This window comes from Podarcis cretensis (assembly GCF_951804945.1).
Source record: "Podarcis cretensis genome assembly, chromosome: 5".
Classification (NCBI taxonomy): Eukaryota; Metazoa; Chordata; class Lepidosauria; order Squamata; family Lacertidae; genus Podarcis; species Podarcis cretensis.
In genome coordinates, this window is record NC_137174.1 from 23,510,470 (window position 1) to 23,532,168 (window position 21,699).

General features: G+C 43.0%; 1 protein-coding gene across 7 annotated transcripts; it reads right to left on the reverse strand.

The window, feature by feature from the left end:
- Positions 1 to 2,934: 2,934 nt before the first annotated feature.
- Positions 2,935 to 18,259, reverse strand: LRIT2 (leucine rich repeat, Ig-like and transmembrane domains 2). Of its 7 annotated transcripts, none has more exons than XM_079975661.1 (4): positions 18,205 to 18,259; positions 10,485 to 10,761; positions 9,127 to 9,908; positions 2,935 to 4,424 (listed from the first exon to the last, which is right to left on the reverse strand). In XM_079975661.1, exons 1-4 carry the CDS (start codon positions 18,218 to 18,220, stop codon positions 3,625 to 3,627), a joined length of 1,875 nt encoding a protein of 624 aa, XP_079831787.1. In that variant the 5' UTR covers positions 18,221 to 18,259; the 3' UTR covers positions 2,935 to 3,624. The 7 variants fall into 7 exon arrangements, with proteins under 7 accessions (XP_079831787.1, XP_079831788.1, XP_079831786.1 ...); XM_079975662.1 differs by lacking the exon at positions 18,205 to 18,259 and adding an exon at positions 13,327 to 13,613; XM_079975660.1 differs by lacking the exon at positions 18,205 to 18,259 and adding an exon at positions 13,288 to 13,613.
- Positions 18,260 to 21,699: the final 3,440 nt, after the last annotated feature.

Here is a 21,699-nt window from a genome sequence, read left to right on the forward strand (position 1 = left end):
GCATGTCCAACTCCTAAGAGACTGCAATCTACCCCATATGTTGTTGTTGTTGTTTAGTCGTTTAGTCGTGTCTGACTCTTCGTGACCCCCTGGACCAGAGCACGCCAGGCACTTCTGTCCTCCACTGCCTCCCGCAGTTTGGTCAAACTCATGCTGGTAGCTTCAAGAACACTATTCAACCATCTTGACCTCTGTCATCCACTTCTCCTTGTGCCCTCCATCTTTCCCAGCATCAGGGACTTTTCCAGGGAGTCTTCTCTTCTCATGAGGTGGCCAAAGTATTGGAGCCTCAGCTTCAGGATCTGTCCTTCCAGTGAGCACTCAGGGCTGATTTCCTTCAGAATGGATACGTTTGATCTTCTTGCAGTCCATGGGACTCTCAAGAGTCTCCTCCAGCAGCATAATTCAAAAGCATCAATTCTTCGGCGATCAGCCTTCTTGATGGTCCAGCTCTCACTTCCATACATCACTACTGGGAAAACTATACGGACCTTTGTTGGCAAGGTGATGTCTCTGCTTTTTAAGACACTGTCCAGGTTTGCCATCACCTTTCTCCCAAGGAGCAGGCGTCTTTTAATTTCGTGACTGCTGTCACCATCTGCAGTGATCATGGAGCCCAAGAAAGTAAAATCTCTCACTGCCTCCATTTCTTCCCCTTCTATTTGCCAGGAGGTGATGGGCCCAGTGGCCATGATCTTCGTTTTTTTGATGTTGAGCTTCAGACCATATTTTGCGCTCTCCTCTTTCACCCTCATTAAAAGGTTCTTTAATTCCTCCTCACTTTCTGCCATCAAGGTTGTGTGTGTGTGTGTATATATATATATATATATATATATATATATATACCGTATTTTTTGCTCTATAAGATGCACCAGACCACAAGATGCACCTAGTTTTTGGAGGAGGAAAACAAGAAAAAAAATATTCTGAATCTCAGAAGCCAGAACAGCAAGAGGGATCGCTGCGCAGTGAAAGCAGCAATCCCTCTTGCTGTTCTGTCTTCTGGGATAGCTGTGCAGCCTGCATTTGCTCCATAAGACGCACACACATTTCCCCTTACTTTTTAGGAGGGAAAAAGTGAGTCTTATAGAGCAAAAAATACGGTATATAACTGGCAATGGATTAACCATTGGATTAAAAGCTGGTGAGCTTTTTTTGGAGCAATCAGAAGCACACGATCGACCAGCATAGACCAGGGACACCTCACGATCGACCAGTTGTACATGCCTGCTCTGGAAGCTCTGGAATATAAAACTTTGCTGAGCTTATGAACATGGCATAGGGAACAGTGGGGACCTGTGGCCAAATCTCTGCTTGGTTGTCAGCATCATTAAGTGTCACTGGACCACTCAGTTGAACCTACCTCATAGAGTTGCTGGGGGAGATTAAACTAAATATGCTGAACTCTTTTGAAGAGTAAACTTCAAAAATAATAATTATTATTATTTTAAAATAGCACTGTTTCTGCATCATCTTTTAAGAGCCCAGTTAAAAAATATTGATGAAAGTTTCAGACTCTGGGGCAAAATTGCCACATGCATACATAAAGACAGACAGGTAGATAACAGGTAGATAATTTTTCTGCATGCAGATATGCAACTGTGTTTATATACCTTTTTCAGGAGAGGGGGATTTCACACATTTAAAAGAGAATGGCTTCATTAAACATAATGATCATTTACTGATGGGGCAACTTTCTGCTTTGTATTTTAATTGCTTCTAATGTAAAGTGCTTTGGGTGTCCTTTGCAAAAAGGAGACAAGTAAGTTCTGCTGAAAATGGATTGCATTTCCCCCCCCCCCCCTCGTGTCCTATTATCAATTATTTTACATTTGGGGAATAAAGTATTGTTGGATTGTTTCTAATGGCAAAATCAGATGTGGCATGGAAGATCTGAGAAGTGTCCCCCCCCCCCTTTTTTAATGCAATGTGTGCGTGTGAAATTGATTGGTGAGGAGATGGAGGGATGGAGGAGTAACCCAATTGTGCGTTTAAAGCTGAATCTATCAAAACTGCACATTCAGGAGCAATAAGCAAACCCAAACACAGCTTGCCTTCAAAATTCGCACTTAGCTGAATTTTGCAATGCAGTTCTCCAGCCAGTGTCTACAAAAATGCATCTATTGGGGGATAGTGGGCACAAGAAGGAAGATACTGGTGAAAATAGCGTACAAAAAGGTGTTATTTTGGGGTCAACACTGCGTATTAAAAACGTAGCTTTTAAAGGAGAAATTCACATTAAAATGACAATGAATTTTCATGAGGTTTTTTTTTTAACCTGCATTGCTGCAAAATGCAGAGAACTGAGTATGAGTTGGAAAAATGAGAAGCTGAGAGAACCAAAATTGACAAATTCACTCATCCCTGGGGAGAGATGTGCTTCACTACTACCAGGGGGCAAAAACCTGAAACTGGCATCTTTTCTCCATGGACATTAGGTTTTGGTCTGTGCAGACAACTAAGAATCCTTGTTGTGATCAGTGTGTACCTTGTGTGGCTGGTTGTACTTTTAAGTATCACTTCATTTTAGCAGCAAATAGGGTTTCTGTACGATAAGCTCTGTTATATAATTTCACCATTAACTAAGACACCACTAACTTTTTGTGCTGCTGATAAAAATTACTGCTGCAAGCTCACTAGAAGGTGACAATAAAGTTAAATCTAAAGTTATGGCTGACTTTAACCAGTAAGAGAGATCTACAAGAACCTAGGAAGAGGCTGCTGGATCTAACCAAAGCTGCATACATACCAGACATTGAAAGCAGATCCCTGCCCCAAGCAATCATGATAACTGTATTGTGCTAGGAACTGTAACTCAGTTAAGGATAAACACTGTTATGGGTGTGCTTTAAATGTTCTTTAATGTTCTTTTCATGCTGGTAGAGATGCATGTTTACTTCCGAAACCAATAGTCAATACACATTTGGACTGATGTGATTTTAAAACAAACAAACAGTTTATTTTAAGAAAACCATTTTGTTTCTATTTCTTTAACAGTTTCGGTCTTTCTGAGTTATTTTTGTGCAGAAGAGTTCTTAATCTGAATTAGAAATCTCCACCACTTTTTGCACCTTTTAAATGCACTTGGACAAACTCTCCTGGTCTGACCAGTGCTATTGCTAAGGTCCTATTTCTGAACTTGCCTTATTTATTTATTTATTTATTTATTTATTTATTTATTTATTTATTTTAAAAAACCATCACCAGCAGCTACAATGGGAAGGAAAGGTGTGGGGATGTCCTAAAACAATTCAGTAATCTAAATTACAGATATGCCTCTAGAAAAACCCTCTGGTTGTATATTGATAGATCATACTCTATGCTCGTTCAACAAGTAATGCAAGTCCATTCATCCCCTGCATTGTTAACCATCAATCACAGCTAGAAGGCTGGCAGAGGCATAGTGTTCCTGCTAAAATGATGACCCTGTTCGTTCCTCTCTTGCCTTCCAACAGCTTCAACTGCTGTAGGTTTTTGGTGGCCTCAGAAGTTCTGTTATATGTTTGTCACCTGTTGACACTGATGTATCATGAAAACCTACTGTCCACCTGTGTGAGATATTTCCACCAGTCTTTCTATATTTACCTTTCTCTTATCTAACATGGGATTGTGCTTGGAGATCGGCTAATAGAGATCAGCGCTATTTCTGTGCTCGGGTTTCTGCTTGTTGGCCTTCTCCTTGTCCTCGAAAGCCTTCAGCTTTTTCTTGTCGTCACTGGAGTCTCGGTGGCACAGCCCCTCTTCACTGCCCGTTGGCAAGCTGTCAAACGTGTTCTCTTTATTGACCGCCCGAAGATTTTGCCCTTTCCTGCTCTGGCGGCAGAAGTCAGCACATTTCTCCATGCAATTAAACCTGGTCTCGGTGGTACACGCATACATCCCAGCAGGGACAGCGAGCACCATGGCACATACAATGATGATGATATGGATGAGCTTCTCCCGCTGCTCCAGCTCGCTGATGTCACTTCCTGTAACAAACACAATGCACTGCCCCTTTTGAGGCATCTGGTTCCTCAGAGTAACACACACTTCATACTTGGTGGCAGGGAGAAGGTCGTTGACAGAGTAGCTATTGATGCCAGGGCCAAGGTATATCATGTCTTTCTTAGAGTCATCATACTTCCCAAAATGGAGGGTATACCAGGCTTCTCCTGGATTCTCTGTCAAGCTGTACCACTCCAAAGTGATCCCATAGACCGTCTGCTTGGCAATCCTCACATCGATGTATGAATTCTCACCTGAGACTGAGGAAGAGAAGGAGTAGGACGCCGCCCTTGGAGCTTGAACTTTCAGCATCATTGTGGTTGAGGTGTTGCCAAGGAAGTTAGCAGCTGTGCATGTATAATTGCCTTCATCCACAAGGTGGGCAGAAGGAATAATCAATTCTGACTTAATTCTATCTTCACTAATATGGGTGGTGGATGCTAGAGAGGGGGAAGGGAAAAAGGACACACATGTTAGTAGTACCAGCACTCTAGGTCCCTGATGTTTTAATAGAACAACATAGAGATGTGCAAAAATTCCTTTAAAATTGCAGCGGTTTCAACGCAATGATTTCAGCTATTATTTATGTATTTATTTATTTATACCCCGCCCATCTGGCTGGGTTTCCCCAGCCACTCTGGTCAGCTCCCAACAGAATATTAAAAACATGTTAAAACACCAAACATTAAAAGCATCCCTAAACAGGTTTGCCTTCAGGTGTCTTCTAAAAATGAGATAGTTGTTTATTTCCTTGACATCTGATGGGAGGGCGTTCCACAGGGTGGGCACCACCACTAAGAAGGCCCTCTGCCTGGTTCCCTGTAACCTCACTTCTCGCAGTGAGGGAACCGCCAAAAGGCCTTCAGAGCTGGGCGTCAGTGTCCGGGCAGAATGATGGGGGTGGAGACGCTCCTTCAGGTATACTGGGCCAAGGCCATTAAGGGCTTGATGTTCCTTAAATGGTTTGCCAAATTAGGAGAGCAGGTGTGATATACTTAAAGTACTGAATCTGGACTGGGGAGACCTGGGCTGAGATCCATGCTCATTCATGAAGTTCCCTCAGCGATATTGGATTAAAGGTAAAGGTAAAGGTAGCCCTGCCCGTAAGGGCCAGTCTTGACAGACTCTAGGGTTGTGCGCTCATCTCACTCTATAGGCCGGGAGCCAGCACTGTCCACAGACACTTCCGGGTCACGTGGCCAGCGTGACAAGCTGCATCTGGCGAGCCAGCGCAGCACACGGAAATGCTGTTTACCTTCCCGCTGGTAAGCGGTCCCTATTTATCTACTTGCACCCGGGGGTGCTTTCGAACTGCTAGGTTGGCAGGCGCTGGGACCGCACGACGGGAGCACACCCCGCCGCGGGGATTCGAACCGCCGACCATGCGATCGGCAAGTCCTAGGCGCTGAGGTTTTACCCACAGCACCACCCGCGTCCCGCGATATTGGATTAGGACTTACTATTTCTCTGCTTATGCCAGCCATTTCCTTTTTAATCTCTCTAGGGTTCAACATATCCTGTAACTTATGATGATGCTGGTTGCTGTCATCATAATAAAAGTGCTGTATTTAATGCAAGTCATACTCAGAGTAACCCATTAGAGCAGAGCTTTCCAAACTTTTCACGTCGGGTACACACTTTTTAGACACGCATCATTTCGCAACATAGTCATTCAGTTTCACTAGCAAACTGGTGGTTAACCTAACCCCTTTCCAGCCCCAGGAGGAGTGCAGGGAGCGTTTGTGTGACACCCACACACTGCAGCCAACAGACAAATGTGTCACAACACACAGTTTGGAAAGCTCTGCCTTAGAGCTAGTGAACATAACTGACATAGGTCCATTAATTTTACTCGGTAGAATTCAGCAGCATAAAACTCATTGTTTTGCTGTAAATGCAGATAATGGGTGAAATCCCACACTGTGCAAGTAGACCTGCTCATGGAATTTCCCTTCCACTCCTTCCCCCACGTAGCCCTTCAATACTCTGCAGAATACTTTTCAAGGTATGCGGAGGGCTGTAAGAAGAAGGCGAGGCAGGGGAAGTCCCATTGCATGAGCCGATCCTCTTCTGCTCAGGTAACAGGAGTGTGGATGCAACCCCAAGGGTGGAAGTCGTTATTCTTCCCTTATCCCTTCTCCCATGATTGATGGATCCTTCAAATTCTCTGTTCCATGCTACCTCACCTGTGTCCCACGGTTGGGCTTGCATGATATTGCTTCCAACAACACTCAATAAAATGTTTTCTTTCTATTTATTTTTAAATAAAAACCCCAGCCTAAAAGACTTCTGTTGTGAGGATCAAGTGGGAAACTTTATCCTCACACTATGTGAAGGATAAAACAGGGAAGTCCCACACATGCTACTTAGGAGGAAAAGGAAGTATGCAAATATGACCAAACTAATCTCCCAGAAGGTTTGCTTTTTTGGAAAGTCTTCCCCAGAAATTTCACTGCCCTTCTTGTCACTTCTCTCACAATGACCTCAGGTGTTCTTGCCTGAAAAGAACCTCCAAACTCATCTTTGAAAGGTATCATACTAGACAAAATATTAACGACAATTCTAAACTTCTGAAGTTGAAAGGCAGCTGTGTTGGCCCATAAGAAAAGCAGCAAATTCCACATTAGGGCAATGCCATGAAAAATGTCGGAAGGGTGTGCAAGCTTTCGATGAAGAGTTCTGGGAAACCCAGAAACTTGCTCCTTATTTTGGTTAGCCTTAAAACAGTCTTGCCTGATTGTGGACTCTGGAATTCAGATGCTGTTATTCTCTGAGGACCTCCTGAGCATGATGGGACCCTCACTACAATCACCACTAGACCTCATCATATTCGTTACCAAGATGATGAGACGATGGCGGAGAAGGTGCCATCGAAGGGCACAGGATGAAGAAGGCCTCAGATACCCCTACACTTATTTAGTGCACATTATCGCCTAGTGGTCGAGGAAATGACAGCTTCTGTACATTTCATACACCATGGAGACCCAAGAGAGCTTGCTATGAAGAACATGGATTTATCCAGTGATCATAGAACTCTCAGGTGTGACATGGCAGGTCTTGACTGAAGGTAGCTACGCCGTGGCAAACCCTAACTTCAAAAATGATGAAGTGTCTAGTGTCAGTCAGGATTTTTAAGTCAACAGAGCAGCAGTCATCCATACTGGTTGGCAAGTGACCCCCAAATGCCAGAATAATGGGGAACTCTTTTACCGTGCTCTTGAGACTTTCCTTTCCTCTCCATAAGGTCTATGAATCAAATCAAGGTCACTGTTTCTAGCTACAACCATTCAGGTGAACTGCAAAAGAAGCAATTAAGACCTATGGGAATGAATATATATATATATATATATATATATATATATATATACACACTCAGAAACTAGCTGAAGCAATTTCATTTCAACTGTCTAGAATAATTTACTTCAAGGCTGAGTCCAGCCTAGGAAAATTCCAGCCCTGTAGGAATCAGTTTAGGAAAGCTGCATGCAATTTAGCCAATACAGTAAGACTGCAAATGTGGCTATAGCAATCCTCACCCCCAGTTTATGGCTTGGAGGGGGTCAGGATGTGTCAAAGGATTCCTTCCACTTGGTTCCACTCAGCTCTACAAGGCTTTGCTATTAGGGGGTCCCTGCTGCTAGGGAGGTCCCTACTGTTTCTGCTGGCAACACATGCTACCAATTGGTTGGTTATATGCTCGCCTGTGGTAGCCAGTCTGACTATTCACCCATCTACCCCATTATAGTCTTACTAGTACTAGTAAGATCTCAGGCAGGAATCACTGGGTACCTGATCCTTTTAGCTTAGAGTTTCCAAGGATTAAATCTGGGACTTTCTACATTCAAAGAATGTGATCAGCCACTGGGTTATGCTCCTTCCCTAAGTCACCGTGGTACGGGTTTCATACCCAAAGGGTGTATTTTTAAACAAGTCATAATAAATGTGAGCATCCAGGAAGCTCAGCATATCCATCCAGACATAGTATGTTTGTTTTTGTTTTAATTCCACCCCCCCCCAAAAAAAAAAAAAAATTATGGAACCAGAGAAACAAGTAAACAACAATAAAATTTCAATAATATAGTCAACTGAAGACAGGGCATACAAAACCTAAATCAAATGATAATACTCAATCTGAAATCATGACAATCATATTTCTCTTGATGACACAGAGAGAGATTTTTGTATGTCTAAACCAAAACTATGCTTCTTTCATCAGTCTCCTGCTCATATAGAGGGGAGCCATTGTTGGTTGTTGGTTGTACCTGAAGGAGTGTCTCCACCCCCATCGTTCTGCCCGGACGCTGAGGTCCAGCGCCAAGGGCCTTCTGGCGGTTCCCTCATTGCAAGAAGCAAAGCTACAGGGAACCAGGCACAGGGCCTTCTCGGTATTGGTGCCCGCCCTGTGGAACGCCCTCCCATCAGATGTCAAAGAGATAAACAACTACCTGACATTCAGAAGACATCTTAAGGCAGCCCTGTTCAGGGAAGTTTTTAATGTATGACATATTAGTGTATTTTTGGTATTTGTGGAAGCCACCCAGAATGGCTGGGGAAACCCACCCAGATGGGCGGGGTACAAATAAATTATTATTATTATTATTATTATTATTATTATTATTATTATTAATCAAACAGGACTGAGAAGACCCAGGTTCAAAGCCACACTCAACCATGAACCTCATTCAGTGATCTTGTGCAGTTGCTATCCCTTTGCCAGTCAATTTCACAGAAATGTTATAAGAACAAAATGGAGGGAAGGGACACAGAAATGTTGTAAGAACAAAATGGAGGAAAGGGGACAATGCATGCTACCCTGAGATTCTTAGAGGAAAGGTGGAATATAGACATAATAGGCAGAGAAGGGACTGGTGGTGAAGGTATCTAATACTTCAGCCCTCCTAAATCAACATGTCTTTTAACAAGAATCTGACTGGCTTTACTCATATAATATCACACAATGGTTGTCCACGTTTCACCCACCTTTTCTATTTGGTAAGTGGCAGCCCATTCACAAAAAAAGTGAATAAGGCAGTTTAGTCTCATTGAATCCAGTGGGCTAACTCAGCTTAACTGGTTTGCGGTCAGCCCCTGACTAGAAGTTCAGAGGCAAATGAATATAACTTTCCTTGGAGTAATGCTTACCATTAAATCCTCGTAGGTGCTTTAACATATAGGTCCACCAGATTGCTGGGGAAGGGCTGGCCTGCACCAGACAGGTCAAGGTCACATTCAGCCCAACATATACAGTGGGATTTGGCTCAGAGGGTGATACCAACGGCTTCATGCAGTTATTCAGCTCCACTTCATGAAAATACTTTCCTGCTCTGAATTTGGGGCTTGAGCAAGTTAAGTAAGAATTCATCAGAATGATGGGTGGGCTAATAGATTTGATAAACTGGACAAACCCTCGCAGGCGACAGTCACATATCCATGGGTTGTCATGCAAAGCCAAGACCGCGTTGGAAATAGCATCTAGCTTCTTCTCCAGCTGCTGGGTTTTTTGGTACACAGGCCAGTTATAGAAAACATCCTTGGAGATGACAGTAAGCTGATTGGAAGAGATGTCTAAATAGGTCAGGCTAGGCAGATAGCGGAGGGCATGTTCTGGAATGACATCGAGCCTGTTGTGCTTTAGATCCAGTATTTTCAAAGCCGGCGTGTCTTGGAATGCTGTCCATGGTACTGAAGTCAGCTTGTTCCCCTGCAATCTCAGCTCAGTCAAATCCGTCAGGTACTCGAGGCTTTTCAGATGCATGACTGTGATGTTATTGAAATTAAGCCAAAGATATTCCAAGGCACTGACATTAGAGAATGACCCACGAGGCAATTCTGTTAGGTGAGAATTTTCTATTCTAATTTTTTTTATATCTTCAGGGATGCCCCCAGGAATCTTTCTCAATGATGTTGACATGCAAAGCAAACTCCTAGAAAGCAAAACAGCAAAGTTAACATATTGCTTAGTTGGTTTTAATCCATTACAGTGGTACCTCAGGTTACATCCGCTTCAGGTTACATACACTTCAGGTTACAGATTTCGCTAACCCAGAAATAGTGCTTCAGGTTAAGAACTTTGCTTCAGGATGAGAACAGAAATCGTGCTCTGGCGGCACAGCAGCAGCAGGAGGCCCCATTAGCTAAAGTGGTGCTTCAGGTTAAGAACAGTTTCAGGTTAAGAAGGGACCTCCAGAATGAATTAAGTACTTAACCCGAGGTACCACTGTACATGGAATGACAGCAAAGTGAAGGTTTCTGTTTTTATGACACTGTTAAGAATGCACTTGCTTCATTTTCATCTTTCTTGTTTTAACACCCAAACAAAAGTACATTAACATCGCTATTAGCATCATATCCGAAGACTTACTATTTCAGAAAACTAATCATGCCCTAAAAATGAACTTGAAATTAAACAGAATTCTTAAAAAATACTAGCAATATTGGGCACAATTCAGCCACTACTTGTTGTTCCCAGGTTTCTCTATAGTCCTACCAATGTTTCTTACCTTCCAAAGTTATCGTTGGAACAGGTGCATCCTGTGACACAAGATGAAATTGTTGGGTTTGTCCCATAAGAGAAAAGCAGCAGCAGAAGAAGACATGCATGACAGATGAGATCCATATTCTTCCTGAAGTAAACACTGTGCAGGTTTTGCAATAGACAGAACAACAGCCTCCAAGTAGCAAATCCTATTAGGAGTAATCTTCTTTGACGCAGGGATAGCTGCTTCTGAAGACCTGGTGGGATCCTATGGATTTTTGCACATGTTTTTCCAAACATCACTGTATCAAGAAGTAACTGCTCTGTTAGGTAGCTATAAATCTGTCCCTAAGTAACAGTTATGTTTAATTCAATGGATGACGTGAGAATATAGAATACGGCAAAGGAAACTGCACTGGACATTCAGCCAGGAAGCCCATGGTTAAGTGATAGGTTAACTCTAAACTGTTTAGAGACCAGCTTTCAACATGACACAAGTTCCCAATATAAGAATAAACAGGCCTGATTTTCAGCCGAAACTCAACAAAACTCAGTTCCAGCACCTCTCAGGTGGGCGCCATTGCTAGAAAAATAGCACTGAAAATGTAATTAATTACCCTCCCTCCCCCCCCTCAAAAAATTGGAAGGTCGTAAAAGAAAATAAAAATGGAATCTCAATCTAATTCCCAAATGCCTGGTGGAGGGGGGATGTTCACATGCCTGTGATAAGAGACCAGGGAAGAACATATATAGGCTTCTTGGGGGGAGGGGTATAAGGCTAAGGTGAGGTTTAAACAAGGGGCTTTCTAGCTCATCACCACATTGCTTCACTGGCTCTGCTATACCATCTCTGGAAATGCAACACACCCCAGGTGTAAACAACACAGCAGAAAACAATCTATATGACCCAAAATTACCTAAAAAACTCAAAAGAAAATAACACACCCCAGGTGTAAATGACACAAGAGAAAATAAACCTCTAAAGTCACTAGATCTTCTACACAAGAAATTGGTGAACATCAAATGGAGTGGGAGAGTTCAGTGACACCGGGGGTAGTCTCACAATTTTCATCTAAAGGGGCCTGTGAGACAGATAAAAGGTGGCGCAAAGCAACAGTTCACCTATGACATTATGCCCACATGTCATAATGGAGGGCTGATGCTGGCTTAGTGGTGTTTGCATGGATCCACCGTCTGTAAAAGGGTAAAGGTAAAGGAACCCTGGATGGTTAAGTCCAGTCAAAGGCAACTATGGGGTTGCGGCACTCATCTTGCTTTCAGGGCGAGGGAGCCGGAGTTTGTCCACAGACAGCTTTCCAGGTCATGTGGCCAGCAGGACTAAACAGCTTCTGGTGCAACGGGACACTGTGACGGAAACCAGAGCACACGGAAACGCCATTTACCTTCCCACCGGAGCGGTACCTATTTGTCTACTTGCACTGGTGTGCTTTCGAAAAACTAGGTTGGCAGGAGCTGGGACAGAGCAACGGGAGCTCACCCTGTCTCAGGGATCTGAATTGCCGACCTTCTGATCAGCAAGCCCAGAGGCTCAGTGGTTTAAACCACAGCACCACCCATCTGTACAAACAAGCATCTCCACCACTGAAACATACACGACACCCATGTTGGTGGTTCACACAAACAGTAATTCCTGTACAAGACTGTTAGGATATAGTTCTGTTCTACCTTAAAGGGTCAGGCATGATTGTTGTGTATCACATGCCTGTTTACTCCCAGCACTGTCTGCTGGGAACTTCCATTTTGTATATAGCTTTTGTTTCTGACTTATTTCCTGGACACGGAGGGAAGCAGTCATGCTTTCCTTTGTTCTGAACTACGTTGAATAAAGCTGTGAATATGCTCTCCTGTCTGCATCTTTCATTGTGGAGACTGCTGAAAGGGTGTGCACAGGTCTTGGAATGTCTCTGAGGCTCGTGTCGCTAATTGACTGATGCTGTTCCACGGGAGACCGGTGATCGTCCGGAGACAACTGGAGGCCTGACTGATGCCTCCGTCTCCCTGGCAGTATCCCAACAAAGACAGCCATGGCTGCAATGTTGCTGCAATGTTCTCACAAGCCAACTGCATGGGGCCCACTATTATGAATGAAATATCTCTTAAAATTTGGTGCCTAAGTTGTTGCGCAAAGACCAAGGTACTCCTATCAGCCTAATCCTACATATAATTGTTCGCTGGTGTTAACAGGGGAGAGGGGGGCCCATCAGCTTTTTGCTCTGCAATGAAAACCCCAAACTAAATGCTTAGATGCTACTCTTTACTTGGTTCGATTGAGATCACCAAAAGTGATATGGCACTTAAAAAACATCGACACAGGGCTGAAACATTTTGAAATGAGAAATCTGTATTCCTTTGGCAACATCTGGTGCTAGTTTTGTAGTTTTCAGCAAGCTCTCACAAATTGTAACCCAAATGTAGCATAAATATGGCTTAAGTAACAGAGCATAAATAAGAACAGTAACAAAAATAAAACAATAGAAACCTAGATATGTCATAAGCAAGGAGCAGAGGCAGAAACCCTGCTGATGGAACAACAATCCTTAGGAAGATGGGTCAAAAACAGGTATTAGCCTTCACCTGCATGAAAATGTGTCAACAACACAGAGCCAGCACCTTTTGGAGTGGGAAATGATCTATTCTTTTGGTGACATCTAGTGACAGTAGTTGGTATTAGTGTTTTCAGAGAACACTATGTTGATGGAAAAATGATTAGTCTCATCCCCATGAAGCCTAGCTGAAAACAGAGATTAGCCTGAACCTGCTTAACGCATCACCTTAGAAGACTAGGATAGAAAAGTATTTATAGCTACCTAGGTGACAGATTTGGTCTATAAACATCTTTGTCCTACTTGGTTTGGAGAGAGAGAGAGAACACTGGTCCTGATTCTGTAGAGCCCTTTAAGTCACAGGAGCCTTTGAATCCCCAGTAGGAAATGGACATAGTCAACATGGCAGACATATTCTGGAAAAGTTCTGCTGTATAAAGAGAGCCCCCAAGATACCTGCTTTGCATATTTGGTTCTATGTGTCATTAGCTAACTATAACAAAGCCCATCAGGCTGTGTGCTCAGTGTTGCTCCCATATAAGCTATTTAATTACTGGCTGTTTTTACAGCATGAGCTATCCTCCTGTTATGCCGGCTGGACAAGGCAGGGTCACTACTAAGTCCCCTTGCATGCCATAATCTGACATTGTGATGCTGCTGTCATGCTGTGCCCCGTGTCATTACTAAAGTATTGCAATGTCAACGAAGGTCAAAATTGGTGATGATGGAAAGGGTGCAAGCAGGGAGGGGCAAGAATGGGATAAGTAACCTCAGTTGGAATCCTATTTACTCAGACTGGATCAGTGCTATGTATAAACCCCCATACAGTCATCCTAACCATGACAGTATTTCCTCTGAGTGGGAAGTCCCTGTGTTGACTAAGCTGTTGTAGGGAGCTTGCTTTTGCTCTCGCTTTAGATCTGCAGTACTTCTCGCCGCAAAATGTTGGTTTTGACACTGTGGCTGTCCTATGGAAAAGTGAAGCTTGTGTTTTTTATTAACTATTTGGAGAGTTTCTATATCACTTTTCACTTCTGGGACGTCTCATCAAAGTGGTTTACATATAAAACATAAAGGTAAAGGTAAGGCCAGTGTGGTGTAGTGGTTAAGAGTGGTAGACTCGTAATCTGGTGAACTGAGTTCAATTCCCTGCTCCTCCACATGCAGCTGCTGGGTGACCTTGGGCCAGTCACACTTCTCTCAAGTCTCTCAGCCTCACTCACCTCACAGAGTGTTTGTTGTGGGGGAGAAAGGGAAAGGAGATTGTTAGCCACTTTGAGACTCCTTAGGGTAGTAATAAAGCGGGATATCAAATCCAAACTCCTCCTCCTCCTCCTCCTCCTCCTCCTCCTCCTCCTCCTCTTCTTCTTCTTCTTCTTCTCTTCTGGACAGTTAGGTCCAGTCAAAGGCGACTATGGGGTGTGGCGCTCATCTCGCTTTCAGGCTGAGGGAGCTGGCGTTTGTCCACAGACAGCTTTCCAGGTCATATGGCCAGCATGACCATATAAAACATATAAAGATAAAACATATAAACATAATAGAACATCATCAAGAAAACCTAGCTACTGTATTTGAAACCATATCAGAACAGGGGGTGGGATTAAAAAGGGGGGGAAATCAATACCAGATCAGCAAAAATGGTCAGGGGCAGGTTCATCGCAGAAATCAATTCATCACAGAATATGGGGCCAGTTCATTACAGGTGTTTTGCCCCATTGTTCTCAAGAGCAGCCCTCGGTTTCCCCCATAGATATGAATGGCAGCCATGCTCCACTGCCCTCAAAGACACCACTGAAATAAAAATTGGATCTGTCTGCTGTTCCTGGTGGCCTCAGTGTCTAGAGACATTGCATTGTGTCGATTTGGCAAGAGCAAATGGTAGGCTTGAACCATCCTCCCAAGGGACAATGTTTAGGTTTGATTTTTGAACCCCAGTTCCCCAAGTCACCTTCCTCACCACTCAGCAATGGGGACAGAGCTAAGAGGGGCCAACAAAGGAAGGGTACCGTTGTCCCCTTGGGGGAGTGGGCTAAGTGAGGTAAGCTCTGCGTTTCTGATGTCATTGCCTGTTGCTTGGTGTAATGATGCATGCAAGTGACGTCATGACTGGTGAGGGTCTTCAAAATTGCCAGTGGCTGTTGTGGCTGCTGCAGCTTTTTCCTCCCGGTGACAGGAAGGTTGCCTTGAAAGGTGTGATGTTTGCATGACTGCTAACCAAGATCTCTGAGGTGTCTGTGGGGACGGACGACTTTAGGGAGCAACCGCAGAGGTGTCAGGAAACACACTGTCACAAGGTATGTGTAGTGCTGCTGCATCAGACATTTGTATCACATGATACAAGACCAACCAAAAGATGAGATACAGAATAAAGGCCAACATATAGATCTCGCATCTGCCATCTCTCCAAGCCTAGGAATCACAAAAATGTGCAATCTGCTGTTAGATTGGGGAAACAAAAGATGAGCTTGTTAAAGTTTCTATAATACAAGGGGCAATAGATATAGGACATAATATAGATTTGAATCTCTGGGGAAAACTTTGAAAGAGCGATTTGAAGTTCACTGCATGTTATTCTTTGCAGAAAAACTACCTGAAAATGATTTATAGATGGTACTTAATTCCAAGTAGACTCGCTAAAATGTTTAAGTCCAAATCAGATAAGCATTGGAAATGTAATCAGGTTGAGGGTACGTTTTATCATATGTGGTGGACTTATAAAAGGGTAAAAGAGTATTGGGAAATGATATATAATGAATTGAAAAGTAAGTTTAAAAGTACCTTTTCCAAAAAAAGAGTCATTTTTGTTGGGGATAATTCAGAGGGAAACTCTCAGGTGTGTGTGTGTGTGTGTGTGTGTGTGTGTGTGTGTGTGTGCCACTACCGCGGCCCATGTTTTTGTTAGCCCAAAAATGGAAAACGAGCAAGGTCCCAACCAAAGAAGAATGGCAACTTAAACTGATGCAATATGCTCAGCTTGAATATTTAACATATAGAATAAGAGAACAAGAAGAATGCACCTTTAAAGAAGACTAGAAAATGTTTACTGAATACATAGGTGAAAACTGTTCATTTCAAAATGCTGGTAGCATTAAGATAAATTCCACAGTGTAAATAAGTTTTGATGGATGTAACAATGGGTTACTGAATGGTTTAGCTCATGTAAAATATGCAGGGATGTACGGTATGCAAAATGAACCACGGAAAGATAAGGAGGGAAGTCATTGATTTAACGTTGTTCAAATGAATATTTTGAAATGTAAATTAGAAAATTTAATAAAAATTATATATACTATGTAAAGGAATCACTCAACAGAATAAGCAGACATATTCTAGAACGCACTGTTACAAGAATACTGCTACACAACTTATAGAAAATATGAGAAACTGGGTATTAAACCAGAAGTAGACAACAATAGGCTATAATAAGCATAAGATATTAAGCTTGCATCTGCCCTCTGGTGGCCATGTGTCCAATTACATTTAAATTAGAGCAGCAAGAGAAAGAGTGCTCTGGAGGAGCATTTCAAAATGAAAATTATATTTCAAAATGAAATCATATTTGCTCAATCCCACCACAATTATATCGCAAACATTCACCAAATGTTCTGTAATTTTTATGTTTGCTTCGGAGCCGAGCATTCAACACAGCGAAACAGATTGCCCCCTCGGATGCTTACCTTATCAAAATGCCGAAAAGATTTTTGTTTAGACAAGCCTAGCCGGAGATTTAGAAAGTTGCTGCAAGTGTTAACTCTTTTTTTGGTTCATTGTTATTTTTTGCTTTCCAAAAATCTCAGAGTTTTGCTAATAATTCTTATTGTACAAGTGTGATCTTGCTCCCACGCAAAACAGTGATGGCTTCCCATCTAGATGGCTTTTAAAAAGGATTGGACACATCCATGGAGGAGATAGCTATCAAGCTTATTACTAGCCAAACACTCCACAGTTGGAGGCCATAATGCTTCTGATTATTATTATTATTATTATTATTATTATTATTATTATTTGAATTTATATACCGCCCTATACCTGGGGGTCTCAGGGCAGTTCACAGAATAAAATCAAGATAGAAAACCACAAAATACATAATAAAAATAACAACCCAATAGCCCCCCAAAAAACCCCCCACATTTTAAAAGAGCATAGGATGTAAATCAGATCAACCAAAGGCCTGGTTAAAAAGGGACATTTTTGCCTGGCACCTAAAGGTGTACAATGAAGGCGCCAGGCAAACTTCCCTGGGGAGAGCATTTCACAGATGGGGAGCCACTGCAGTTGCCACCCTTCGGATCTCTCAAGGAGGGGGCACACGTTGGAGGGCCTCAGAGGGGTAGGTTCATATGGGAAGAGGCAGTCCTTGAGGTATTGCGGTCCTGAGCTGTTTAAGGCTTTATAGGTCAAAACCAGCACTTTGAATTGGGCCCAGAAACTAATTGGTAGCCAGTGCAGTCGGACCAGGATTGGTGTAAACTGTCTTGCTCCGGTGAGCAACCTGGCCACTGAACCCTGCACTAGCTGAAGTTTCTGAACCGTAATCTAACCTTGAGGTTACCAGAGCATAGACAACAGTAGGAAGAAGAAGAAGAAGAAGAAGAAGAAGAAGAAGAAGAAGAAGAAGAAGAAGAAGAAGAAGAATAGTAGTAGTAGTAGTAGTAGTTTGGATTTGATATCTCGCTTTACCACTACCCGAAGGAGTCTCAAAGCGGCTAACATTCTCCTTTCCCTTCCTCCCCCACAACAAACGCTCTGTGAGGTGAGTGAGGCTGAGAGACTTCAGAGAAGTGTGACTAGCCCAAGGTCACCCAGCAGCTGCATGTGGAAGAGCGGAGACGCGAACCCGGTTCACCAGATTACGAGTCTACCGCTCCTAACCACTACACCACACTGGCTCTCTCTGTCTGGATAGGGGAGCTGCTAGAAGCCAGAAATGGGATAGTGCTCTTGCGTTTGGGTCCTGCTTGAAGGTTTCCCACAGGAATCTAGTCAGCCACTGTGAGAATAGGGTATTTAACTAAATGGGCTATTGGCCTGATCCAACAGGCTCTTGTGTTTTTTATGCTGCTCCTACAACTCGTCTGTATAACCACCTCAGACAACAGCATTTACAATAGCAGCTGTGCCCGCCACCCTAATCCCGCCAGACTGGTCAGGGCAATGTGATACAGAAAGAAATGTCCCTACTCTGAACTGGCAACATTGGCTTCCCGTGTCATTGCTGCACTGTTGATTCTGTTGAGCTGTTTGGCATTGTGACATCAGCAAAGTAATCCCTGATTGGCTGGAATAGCATTATGAAGAAGAATCCTCAATAGGACCAAAAAAGGGGGCACCAAAACAGCCTCCTGGAAAAGAAGTGGACAACAGGCACCCTGGGAGTCTCTCACCACTTGGAGATTGGGGTTGGACAAAGCAATAGCCTGATCCTCATCCTAATGTGTGCCCTGCGGTTGCTGCAGGAAGGAATTGTGATGTCCGTAGGTGGGACTAAAGATCTGGGCCAGGATCAACACAGCCAAGACTTACATGCAAGCAACATATGAAGAGGCCTTCTGTTGAATGTGTAGTACAGCTTCTTCTACAGCTTGAGATAGTTAAATTGTGTGGAAATGGACTGGATGGCGCTTGTGCCACTAGAAAAAAGACGGGAGGTGAAGCAAGAGAGGAAGTAAGAGCAGGCAGAGGTCTACATGTAAAGAAGATCTTCATTCTCCCAGACAATCTATGCTTAAAATATAGAAATGCTGGAGTAGCTTCGTCCAGGCAAGGTGGCTGCTTCTTATGCTGTCAATGGAATGCATATTTAGGCAGGAGATGGAAGAGTTTTTATGCTGCTTGAAGGTGAAGCGGGACAGCCCTGCTTCTTAGCTCTTGCCTCCTCTGTGAGCTGTCCAAGGTACTGATGCTGAACTAAACACTACATGCCATCAGCTCCGCAGCCTATTGATAGTTAACACTGCACGTAATCCACCAGCTCTCCTATGAAATTCACTCTCAAACAAAAAACTATCTAGAGGTGATTGCTGGTTGGATGTGTATGTCACTTTCCCATTTTCATCTTTTATCTTGCCTTGTGGCCTCCAACACACCTTGTGAATTCAGCTCCAAGAGTTCACTGTGCATAGTGAATGGAATTCCATTATAATTTTCTCCTGTTTTCCAACTCCCAAATATATAGCACAATTTACATTTAAAAAAAAAAAATTAAAGTCCTATTTAGCATCTCACATTTTCCAATCATGATTTCAAATTCAAATGTTGAGCTTGGATTTCATTATTTGAGAAGGTCTGCGTGTCAAGGTTGATCTCATGTGAACAGTTGAGAGACAACAAGAGAGAATGGCTCTGATTTGGGTTAGAAGACTGCGTCCCATCAAAAAAGTTTTATGGAACTCAAATTTTATCACATTCCTAAAAAATCAATGCCTTTTTGTGTACAGTGGTACCTTGGTTTTCAAACGTAATCCATTCCAGAAGACCATTTAACTTCAGAAACGTTCAAAAACCGAGGCGCAAAGGGCAGCCTGCAAATTTACAGAGCAAATTGAGAAAAATATAGTGGTACCTCAGTGGAAGCTGTTTGACTTCCGAGGCACGTTCAAAAATGGAAGCCTTTACTTTCAGGTTTTCAGCGTTCGAAAACCGAAACATTCGACTTCTGAGACACTCAGAAACTGAGGTACCACTGTATTACAATTTTAACTGGGTTCACATTAGAGATCCACATCTGTTTGACTTGCATCCTGCTTGCAAGCTTCCCATAGGCATCTAGTTGGCCACTGTAAGAATAGGATGCTGGACTAGCTGGGCCTTTGGTCCAATCTAGCAGGGCTGCTTTTATGTATTCATTTATTTTATTATTACATTTAGATTCCACTCTTCCTCCAAGCAGTTCAAGGCATTGTACATGACTCTCCCCCTTCCCACTGTATCCTCATGACAAGCCTGCAAGGTAGAGTAGGCTGAGAGATCGTGACTGGCCCAAGATCACCCCGTGAGCTTCATGGCTGAGTGGGGTTTTGAACCTGCGTCTTCAGTTCAGCACTCTAACATTTGAGGTGTATACTTGATGCTTCCCGTTCCCTGTTATTTTATACCATGGTGTTGCAACATTAGAGATAGACTTGATGGTTTCTGTATTTTGTAACCCATTAGAGTAAGAAGTAGGAAGCAACTGTAACAGTCTGAACTTGTCAGTCCAGTAGCAGAATAATGCTGATTATTTGTATGTGATTTGCTGAAAACTCCAATCTGAGTCTGGAATTACAGGTGATACTCTGCAATGCAGCACCTCTTCTTGAATAACTGGGCTTTGAACATATCACCAGTTTTCTTTCAGCACTAAACTAATGAGGCTCCTTCATTTGCCTTTTCTCTTGACTAAAGCTGTCTTCCGCAAAATTTGGCAGACAGTCAAAATATTGACTAAACAATGACGGGATTCTCAGTATATACAGTCTGTTTCCAGGAGACCACAGGAGTCAGTGGGGGTGGTGTGTGTGTGTGTGTGTGTGTGTGTGTGTGTGTGAGAGAGAGAGAGAGAGAGAGAGAGAGAGAGAGAGAGAGAGATGAAGCTGCTGTAGACTGAACATTTACTACTGTAGAGCCCACATTTTACGCATCCTAGTCTTGCTGAAATTGAAGCAGTTGTAATTCAATCTACTCCACACCATTTCTCTTCATGGGCCTTGTTCCAGAACAATGCATCATTCGGGCTTTGCTCTATTTACCCCCCAAAAGCCATACATTGTCCTGACTATATAAAATCCTAGGCACAGAGTTGAGATGCAGGAAGCATCTCCAAGATATATTCACCCAGATATCTCAACAACTTTTTTAGAAGACACAGCACAACATGAAAGCCACCCATCATCTTGGCGATCTTTCAACAAACTTAACAGCTGGTGCATGTTGGGGCAAGAGGTGTGATATGTTTTGGAAATACTTTATTAAACATTTGCCATAGCCAAGTCAGAGATTTTAGGTCATCTCATCATCTAGCCAATCTCCTTGAGGACCCAACTCTAAAAAAAGCGAAACGAAACGCAACATCGTCATTCACCCCCATCCACACTCTGAATAAGTGTATACAGCTTATTTTGTATCTGATTAGATCAATACAAAGTTTAACTTTGTGCCATTGCTGGTGGGTTTTGACTTTGTGATCTGGCAATCAAAGTATTTTCTAAAAGGCCTGAAGCTGTTACAACATTCTCTCCACCACATGGGGAAGAGTCCAGCTCATTTGGAATTATGAGGAGTGGAAGGGTGTCCCGTTGATCAGCACTCTGACTTGTCAGCAGGGGGAGAGAGATATCTAGGACCAATGCACAGCTCATCATATTGTCCATTCCGGGGGGTGGCAGATAGGAAGGTGCAGAGGATAATGAGGAGCAATTGCCACTCCTTTTTAACCCTTCCCATTCAGCAGTTCCAGCTACCTTTTTTTTTTTTTTTTAAGAAAAAGCCTATGAGTAGTCTGCTCTAGCAGCAGCTGATCTTGCTTAGCTAGACAAAGGCAGTGGCTGCTAGAAAACTTGATTCAGTAGCAGATATAACTGCTAAATAGTACCGTATTTTTTGCTCTATAAGACTCACTTTTTCCCTCCTAAAAAGTAAGGGGAAATGTGTGTGCGTCTTATGGAGCAAAAGCAGGCTGCGCAGCTATCACAGAAGCCA

Bases quoted from the DNA above. Each gene is read 5' to 3' on its own strand.
- LRIT2 (XM_079975659.1), bottom strand. From the start codon at position 11,479: ATGTTCACCAATTTCTTGTGTAGAAGATCTAGTGACTTTAGAGGTTTA. The intron at 10,728-11,366 runs GTCATATAGATT...AAAAATCCATAG, and splicing joins AGTTTTTTAGGTAATTTTGG to GATCCCACCAGGTCTTCAGA. The intron at 4,425-9,126 runs GTAAGCATTACT...CCCCCTCTCTAG, and splicing joins GCACCTACGAGGATTTAATG to CATCCACCACCCATATTAGT.